Source organism: Aplysia californica, unplaced genomic scaffold (assembly GCF_000002075.1).
Source record: "Aplysia californica isolate F4 #8 unplaced genomic scaffold, AplCal3.0 scaffold01168, whole genome shotgun sequence".
Lineage (NCBI taxonomy): Eukaryota > Metazoa > Mollusca > Gastropoda > Aplysiida > Aplysiidae > Aplysia > Aplysia californica.
The window spans coordinates 158164-168509 of record NW_004798438.1 but is presented as its reverse complement, the minus strand read 5'-3'; the positions used below and the strand labels follow the sequence as shown (position 1 = coordinate 168509).

Genomic DNA, 10346 nt, shown 5'->3' with positions numbered 1-10346 from the left:
AGAGAGATGTGGCTAAGTTTCTTGGACATGAATGGCTGGTGCCTATCTATAAATAAGCTATTATTATTAATGAATAAATAATGGTCGTCGACCTGAGAGAGCTTTGATGAAAGAGCACCTGGGCATGGATGTGTACCTCAAGGCCTAAAATAAATCATTCAAGCTGAAACTTAGAAATACAAAGTACTATCTATCATTTTTAGCCGTTTTGAATTAGAAATCTACTACGGGTTTGTACAGGGCAGAACCCGAAAATAGATTTAATTACGTTCTACCCGCTTTATTAAAATCGTAAGACTAGGAGTCGTCATCAAGATATATAAAATTATTCAAAGAACATTGCACTCGAAAATACTTGACGTGCTGTGAAAATAAAAAAAGTTTCAATGTCAGATTTCTCATAACTAGGTAGACATTAGGCTACTGAGCGGATTTTGTAATTCTTGGGCAGCGAAAGGTCGATCTGACCTCTGTATTTAATTTGATCAATATTATGTCAGTGCTAGCGGTGACAGCGAGGGGAATACAAGGGCTGGTACTGACTAGCTCAGCGGCAGTGTCCTGTCTTGTCGATATTAGTTCATATTTCACAGGTGGCATACATCCAATACGATAATCAAGGATGTTATAACTCCAGTACCATAATCAAGGATGTTAAGACTAGTATTCTCATGGTCCTTGAATATAACCTATAATCAATTACTATAAATATTCTTTGAAGTAGGCTACCTAGACATCTGATTCTCATAATATTTTAAAACACATGGAACTGGCCTTAGAATCATAAATATACATCTAGATGGAATCTAATTTTTAGGAATTGTCAGCAATAGACCGTTCAAGTTGATTACCAATGAACAAATTTAAGTTGGTACATGATGGAGGTTTATTTGTGAGGCGTCGTGGTGGAATCAGGCTCTCGTCAATTTTTGGGGGCATGTAGAGTTATTGGTATCATCTTAAAGCTTGTTCACTTGTCTTTATTTGGATTTTAAAAAATATCCATTTATCTTGAATACAAGTCGAGATATTTGCGAAAGAAGGAGGTGGGGGTCACCTGTTTCCAGAGGTAAAAATAATTAGTGAGAAAATGGCCACCAAAGATTAGTTACTTCCTTAGCTTAATAGTCCTTGGTAACTGCAAATTTACATTTTTTTGTGCCTTTAATCAACGTTTTTCAGAAAAATTCACACAGAAATGAGTTCTTTAATAGGCATGAGAGGTGTTGAGCGAAAAAATAAAAATTGATAAAAATTCACGGTAAGATTGAAGAATACCGGACCAGCGGACTGACTTTGCCTATTTGCCAACCTTAGGAATTCATAATTTTCCCGTTTTTAATATATCTCAATGGAGAATCTCGGACTGGTAGATCTATTCATTAAAATTTTGTCAAGGGGGAGGTCTCCCCCCTGAACGCCCCCTCCCCCCTCCTCCACCCAATCACCCGTCCCACCTACCCCACTTTCTCGCGCAATAATGTACGAGTGGTCCGGTATTCTTCAATCTTCCCAAATTCACAAACCTACTGAAAAATGCAAGTTTCTTCACTTTGATTATTTGACAAGAGCCCGATTCCACCACGCTAACTAACATTTGTACTTTATTGTCTTGGACCAAATCCCGAGGATACCAACTATAAACAAGAACAATACTGTCCACAGAATTTTTAACTGCTAGGCCTAGATTCTAAATCTACAAGCAAATTATGAAACTACAACTTTCTGCTGTGACCAGACAGATTTCATCTCTGAATTTTAAAATCAAACTGTTTGTGTCGATGTACACTGAAAATATTATTATCCTCTCTTGGATTTAGGACATAGATCTAGATTCTAGATCTTGATCTATTGCCGTGGAAATATCAGATCCTGAAATAATGAAGGGAAAAGCCGATGAGGCTGAGGTGATTCAAGTCAAGACTGAAATCAAGACTGAGATCGACTCTGATCAGGATGAATCTGTTTTGGAACGGGCAGCTCAAGATGTGCCCTATCTTGTGTATATGGATAGGGCAGATTCAGAAGAAGTAACATCCAACAGTATTGAAGGTTGCAGGACTAAACGAGCGAGAAACGGTCGAATCAATACAACATTGTCAACAACGACAACAACAGTGCCAGTGCAGATGACTGAGATGAAGCCTACCATTGTCACCACCATTGAATTCACTGATGAGTGTGCTCTTTTAATGGAGGTGGAAAACCATCACCCGGATTTGGAGGAGAAAGGTAGGTGTATAATTAGGACTATATAGGCCTATATTATATTACTAGGCCAATTTACTTTCGGTAAGCTCTATTTGCAACGCCGCGTTCTGAATAGCTCCCGTGCTATTTGAAACGCCAGTACTAGAATTAGATCTAGATGTAGTAGCCATCGTTTCTACACATGATAGTACTGTAGCTTTGCCTGAATTGTGGAAGCTTTCTCAGTTTTTTTATAAACCTCCAAGGATTTGACTTTTGACTCCTTTTTTATGACGTTGTCTTATTCCTATCAATATTGGGTAGATTAGATCTAGATCTAGAAAAATCTAGATCTAGATTAGATCTAACAATTGTTTCTGACATAGTTTGCACAAAAGTAGACGTCTTGTTCTCATCTCTCATAATCATAATCATCTGAGTCAGAGTTTGAAATCGAAAGACGCTTGGATAAACAATAACAAGACGGTGCAACTCGAACTTTAAGTTAGGCCTAGAGAACGTGTATATATACAAGCTGTCTACTGTCTATGTTCTCTAAGTCTAATGTTCAGTGCTTCCAAGTGTGGCATCGAATCCCGGTCCCGAACATATGGGAACAATTTGTTGGTCAGTCGAGAAGAGGACAATGACTACAAACAAAAAAACAAGAAAAAAAAAAAGCTGCCCAGGACCGGGATCGAACCCACGCTAAAAAAATAATGGTTTGACTTCAAGCCATAGAGCATAGGATCTCCTTTTAAACCTATAGTGTACATGACATATCTATGCTTCAAGCGTAGACACGCTGTCACTTCGGCCATCAGAACTTCCGATAACGATGTGTAGATTAAGCTTGATATTTTACACATGGCGACACAGCGTTTTATTTAGCACTGGCGCTAATCGCAACGCGGCGTTGCAAATAGGCACTTCCTTTACTTTCACCCTTCCAGTCTCAATCTCAGGGAGGGGGGTTCAGGAGGGATAGGGGGCATGCCTTCTATCTTAAGTCTGAAATAAAAAAAAAAAAGATTTTTAATCTTGAATGAAAAAATGCTCATTTTGTGACCAGTGCAACCCATCATCGTTACAATTGTTTTCATTTGCAGTCTACCAAAAGAACTTCATGTGATACTTAAGTCCTAAGTGAAAGAGATTTCTTCTGTTTTTGCCATTACTAGTATGGAAGAATACAACAAAACAAGGCAAGTCTCTTCAAACTTCAAAGTCAAACTGAGTATTCATGTTGCGCATCTCGTTATATTATAATTAATAATCTTGTCTCAAAACTCATTTCCATTTCTCTCAGTTCAGTTGTGTGAGATGATCTTTTGAATACTTTGAACTATTATAATTTGTAAGTAAGTATTACTATTATTAAATTATATTTATTATTAATGTCTTCTACTTCATCGCAGTCTGTGATATTGTTTGTTGCGTAGAAAACCTTACTACAGTATATATATATATATATATATATAAGACAACTATTGTGTTGCAAATGCTGTAAAACTCTTTTACTAAAACTAAATCATCTAGTAGCCTAAGAAGTATCTCTTGCCCTTTTTAACTCCCAGTGGAGCACAGGCTATCAACAACATTACTCCAGCGAAGCCTGTCCTGAGCATCCTTTTCTATCTGTTTCGATGAAGGTCCTCCATCTTCCAGAACTGGCGGTCGTGTTGTTTTTGCTGTTGATGTTTTTGTAGCTGCTTTTTGTTTTATGGGAAAGGGCTGCTAACCCTTTGCCCAACCGACCTTAGTCGCCTTCTACGACATGTGCGGTACGGATACAGTGGTCCTATTCTTTGCTCCCCTGTCTCTTGGACTGGGCCCCGAGAACCACACGGGTATAGCCTAAGTAAAGCCTAGTAAAAATTGATTAATTTTTGAATTTTGGTTCTTTTTTTTGGTATTCACAGGAGAAATAGCGTCTGGCACACTAACACATCCAGTTGAGCCAACGCAGACAACTCAGTCTGCTGTGGAGAGACAGTCTTCTAAGAGAACGGAAGAACAGCCTGAAGAAGTGGATAGAAGGGAGCTAGAGGAGACAGATGTCCGTTCTAATGGTGCGTAGTTACCACATTCGTAAATGTTGCTGACATAACAATTCTGGTGGTATTTCTTTTTTTTTTGTCCACAGGAGTTATCATGTGGATTTCAAAAGGTGAAGTAAGTCCACGTTATTGTGCTTTATGTATGACCAATTTGTTACAGTGTATAATACCATGACTAAAGAACTTATTTTAGTGTACATTCCAACTCGCAGTTTAAGATCATCAGCTGACAAAAATAAATTTATTTTACCATCTATGAAACTTCAAACAATGGGTGAAAGGGCATTTGAATACCAAGGCCCCAAGATCTGGAATGCTTTACCAAGTACGTTGAGAGAAATCAAATCTTTTGATTCATTCAAATGTCAGCTGAAGTCGTTTCTGTTTTTAAATTGATAAGATGAATATATTTGGAATAATTTTCTTTAGTCAGAACACAACGTTTCATGTTACTGTTGTATGTTGTACTGTATTGTAAAGCGCTCAGAGCCTGTGTACTTTGTTCGGGGTTGAGCGCTATATAAATGTCATTTATTATTATTATTATTATTATATATAGTATGGGGGAGAGCTGTGAATACTCAATTAATTACCTTTCTTATCCATAGTCTACCTCAAAAAAATCCATACAAAATTAAACAAACAATTTTTACTCTTTGGTATGGTGGGCATATATAATGAATACAGATCTCTTCAAAATTACCATTCGTATTGTGCATTATATATATCGTATTTTGGTCTTGAAAGTAATGAAAGGGTGTTTTGTTGACCTTTCGAAATGTTTCTTTCTTTTTTTATAAGCTGTTTCTGTTTTTGTGTCCAACTATAATATTTGAATGTGAAATGGAACTCTCAGTTAATCCGATTCTTTTTCTTCATCTGTGTAACAAAACTATCAATTAGTGTAAAAATTCTTCTATTTCTCAACTCAAATAATTTCGAGGCTAAGTCGACTATGTCTTCGCTAACAATTCTCAAGTAATGCAAGTCATCAAGTCTGGTGATGGTGAAATGGTATATATAAGTTTAAAGCCCCTATCAACACTGTTAGATTATTTAAGAGGCGGGACCTTCGAGTTTAACGTCCATCTCCAAAAAGACCGAGCCAAGTGGGGAATTCCTTTAAAGTGTCTTCTTGAAAGTGACAATGTTGGACTGAGCTGAGGTTTGGACCCCCGAACCATCAACCTCATGATTACGAGTCAGGTAGACTAACCACTAGACTACCGATGTCACTATCATCAAGTCTTATATATATACGCTTCAAGATAACAAAACAGGAGAAAGATGAGCTACAGTGGCGAATAGTTTATTTCATGACCTCACTGGCATTGGGTTTTCGCACTCCACTATCTGGACTAACGTGCAGCCTGCAGCTTAAATTGAAGTTACTAAAAGAGGTAGATGTGTGAAATTTTCCGCTAGCATTTCCTTCTCTTCGCAGTCAACAATCACCACTATTTTAACAACTCTGTCTAATCAGTGAGAAACACTGCTAAACTGAAAAAATTTTTAGTGATCCTGAAGATTTCGGTTTTTAAACGGACTCCAGTGTTACATAAATGATATAAAATAGTTCACTGCTGACTTTTTGTATTTCAAGGGTGGTTGGCGGGTGCTCTCTGGTATGGTTTGCCCCTTTTTTCCTATCAATCTTCTATCATTCTTGTCTCTCTTCCTTTTTTTTCGTGTTTGTTACTCCCTTCTCCCTTGTAACGCCTATCAAACATCTATCATTCTGATCTCTCCTCCTTCTTTTTTATGTTTGTTACTCTCTTGTAACACCTCTAATCTTCGGCACTTATATGACCTTATTGTGTTGCAAGTGCCGTAAAACTCTTACTAAAAACTAAACTAACACCTCTAATCATTTTCACTATATGACCTAATTGTGTTGCAAGTGCTGTAAAACTCTCGGTACTAAAACTAAACTTAACTTTTGTAGTTCTTCATTTTTCCTTCAGGTGCTGTCTCTCTCTCCGGCCTTCGTAGTTCGCTGACCACCGGTCACTCCGCAGAGGTTGTGGACAGAAGACCAGGACAACGCTCGTATAGTGTCCTGAAGAAACTGCTAAATGCTCCTGTAGCAGACGCTGATCGGGCCTTGTACTCTTTGCACGAAGCAACGTGTGGCAAAGAGAAAAAGAACGGGGATCTCGCCCGTAACAAACCGCTAGACATTAACGGTAGTAGCGAAGAGAAGTCAGAAGTCAGTTGTCACGATCAAGGCCTAAATAGAACAGTCTCCGTTCCGGAGGTCAAGGGTGATTTTGAATGTGAAATTTGTGGTGCGAGGTTTGAGTTTGAGCACTCTTTTCTGTGTCATGCGAGAGAACACAAGCCTGAAGATAGACAGAAAGGTTTTCAAAATGGCCACGCGATTAAACGTATAGGGGGAGACAAACCTTACAAGTGTGAAGTTTGCGGTGAGGGATTTTTATCCCAAATTCCCTTAAATATTCACAAGGTAAAACACCTAACGAAAAAGTCTTACAATTACAAGTGTAAGGAAATGCCTCACAATTACAAGTGTGAAGTTTGTGATGAAGGGTTTTTACAAGAAGGTAACCTTCACGTTCACATGGAAAGACACACGCGAGATAAAACGTTCAGTTGTGTTGTTTGCGATGCCGGATTTTCACTCATGACCGACCTACTTGATCACAGGAGGAAGCATACACCTAATGCGGAGAAGCCTTTTGAGTGTGGAATTTGTGGGGCGAGATTTTCACATAAACATGACAGAAAAGTTCACAAACGGAAGCACACAGGAGAGAAACCTTTCATGTGTGAGGTCTGTGGAGCGTCTTTCTCGCGGAGAGGTCACTTAAACGTTCACAGACGAAAACACTCTGGAGAAAAACCGTACACGTGTGACGATTGTGGTGCAAAATTTACGGAAAATAGTCATCTGACTGTTCACAAGAGGAGACACACAGGGGAAAAACCCTACAAGTGTGAGCGCTGCGGGGCGGCATTTATTAATACATTTCAGCTAAAGCTTCACAAGAGAAAACACTTTCGAGAAAGGCCATACAGGTGGGAACTGCACGGAGAAGCGCATTCAGTGAAAGCTCTCTTAGAGGCTCACAGCGGGAAATGTAGTGCGGACAGGCGTTACAGGTGTGAAGTTTGCGGAGTGTCTTTTATGTACCGTTATGCTTTGATTGTTCACAATAGAATACACACGGGCGAAAAGCCTTTCAAGTGTGAACATTGTGCGGCATCGTTTTCCTCTAAAGGTCTACTGACTGTTCACAATAGAAAGCACACCGGAGAAAAACCTTACAAGTGTGAACTGTGCAACGAGAGATTTCGTGGAAAATCTCACTTAATTGCTCACCTCTTAAAACATACTGGGGAGAAGCCTTATAAATGTGGAGTCTGCGCTGCAGAATTTTCGCTAAAAGGCTACCTGACCGTTCATCACAGTGAAAAACATAAGGGAAAACCTTTCAGGTGTGTAGTTTGCGATGCAAGCTTTGCACTACTGACAGAACTAAATACTCACAAGAAAAGACACAAACACGCTTCCGAGAAGTCTTGCAAGTGTGAATTTTGTGGAGCAGAATTTTTACGGCAGGCTTCCCTAACTTTACACAGGAGAAAACACACGGGGCCTTTCAAGTACACGTGTGTAGATTGTGGTGTGGGATGCATGAAAAAGTCAGACTTCAGTAAGCACCGAAAAACTCACCGTCCGGTTACTGTGGTGAAATAAATAAATAGCATTTGTATAGCGCATATCCCCGCTCAACAGCAGACTCTATGCGCTTTACACTATATTATTACCCCAGCAGACCATAGAACACTCCAAAACATTCTCAGCTCCCCGGGAAGCATACAGTGCAAGCAGCTGATTAGGCGCTCAAAGTCAAACACTAACAAACTGACAAGATCTTCTCCCTGTCTATAGCCAGGTACCCATTCCCACCTGGGTGAAGTGAGGAAAATTCATGTAGAGTGCCTTTCCCAAGGACACAACATGGGGTCCCTGACGGGATTTGGACCCACGACCTTACGGTTGCGAGTCCGAGAGCCTAAAGAGATAAGCAGTTCCAGCACTGTGTGTTATAGCTTCACCTTAACCCCCCAACAAGAGCGCAATTTTGAGCTAAAGATACTTTAATAATGTTTAATGTGTCCTGCGCACTTGTATGGCCATTTCCAATTACGAGCGCCGTAAAATACTTTCGAGTGCCGTAAAACACTTACCTAAAAAGTAAAATCAAACAAAAACAATGTATACCACTCCAAAGACAACTTTACCAAAGAAAAGCTCTCTATATGAAATGATGAACAATGGAAATCTCACTATTCATCTGTCCCCGTGGTTTTATGCACCCCGCATAATTTGATAATTTTTTGGCATAATTTCTGATTTTTTCCCTTTATCATTCTTTGTTAAAATTAACAGTATTACATAATTTCACGTTTTTGGGGCTCAGTTTGCATAATTTCAGAATTTCTTTTGTTTAAAACCACGGGGATAGATTCATGAGGCTGATGAGGGTGGTTAGGGGCACGTTAAATAACCCCACCCTCTACAATCCCCTTATTTGAGACAGATCCTACTTTCTTTTACCGTACACCGGGTCAGTTCGTGCTTCACCGGGTACAGTTATGGATCCCCAGGGACAAAAAGTAACGCTAGATCTAGTGTAGCCAGTTGCCCATAATTAGACCCGGTTTGTAAATGCGGCTAACTATCTCGTAAAGGATATAGATTTCTTTGTACAGAAAGAATATCGCTGAATGTGAATCTGCGATTAGTTTTACGAAATGCTTCTCTAATAGAAGCATTATGCAGATGACAATCTATGACGATCGGCAGTTGTCATCATTGTCCTCACACTTCACAAAGCATTCCGCAGCACCGTACATCACAGCAGCATCTTGCCTCGTTTGTCGTGTAAGAAAAAATGATGAACAGCGCTTACCATATATAGGTCACGAAGAGGTTAATAGAAATGAATATTGCGGGCTAATCCAGATTTTGGGGGTTTCCAGAAATCTTGACCTTCACCAAAAGTGGGCGTTGCCAACCCTACCTGTAGGAGGAGTTTGGTTTCATTTTGTGTGTATATTTGTTTGGTTATAGAGAAAACTCTCCTTGTCTTTTAAAGAAACTGAACAAGAGGCAAAAACATAATTACTTTTCGATTTTCTGAAAACAGTATTTTTCGGGATAGCCCCCTTGTGCTTAAAAGCGACCAAGTGAGATCCTGGTAGGCCTAGGACAACTTACTTCAGGGGAGATTACACAACATAGCATTTGAAGGAAATGTTTGGATGGCTTTAAAAGTAGAGTTATAGCCCTTGCAAACTATCCCAACTCAGTTAGAAGTTAGTACTTGTTACATTACATCATGCTTTTGTCCAGTTTTTTGTCTTTTTTTGTTTGTAAATTACTATAATTTTGTATTGGTGATTTTTTTTTTTGGGGGGGGGTTTGTTTGTTTGCTTTGTTTCTGTCTTTTAATTTGTTTTTATTTTCTCAAATGTATGAAAGTGGAAATAATTGTGAAAATAATACAATTCTGTGATGTATCTGCCACTTGCTGCCTTGGTTATTATGCTGCTGCTTGCCTTTGTAGTAGTAATAACTGAATTAAATGAATGTATCGAATGATAGTTCCAACTTTTGTTTTTTGATCACTGTGCTGCTAATTTTTTTTCTTCTTAAGATGTATAATATATGTGAGGCATCGTTGTGTAATCAGGCGTTTGTCAAAATAATGAAATCGAAGAAACGAAACTGGCAGTTTTCTGTTCGTCACAAAATTTTTATCGAATTTTTGTTTTTTGATCATACAACAATACAACAACTTTATGGTCCATCTAAAAACTTATTTGTGTGTGGATTTTACTGAATAAAGTAAGGCACAAAAATGTAAATTTGCAATTTCTAAGAGCTCTCAAGCTTTGGAAGTCGCCTATCTTTGGCGGCCATTTTCTCGCTAATTTACCTGTGAAACTAGAAGGTGATCCCCACCTCTTTCAATCGCAAATGTCTCGACTTCAATTCATGATAAATGTGTATTTTTTTCAGTGAGAGCAAAACCGACAAAAAAGCTTTAAAACGAAACCAATAAC

The 10346-nt window shown here is 38.8% G+C and overlaps 1 protein-coding gene across 1 annotated transcript; it reads left to right on the top strand.

The window, feature by feature from the left end:
- Positions 1 to 1560: 1560 nt before the first annotated feature.
- On the top strand, positions 1561 to 6677 carry LOC101859681 (zinc finger and SCAN domain-containing protein 5C; the record flags this gene model as incomplete). The annotated part of the gene is given in 3 exon segments (XM_005112035.2): positions 1561 to 2232; positions 4113 to 4262; positions 6215 to 6677. Coding segments are annotated over 3 exon segments (965 nt in total), but the record flags the coding sequence as incomplete, so codon positions are not given.
- Between the last annotated feature and the right edge of the window lie 3669 nt (positions 6678 to 10346).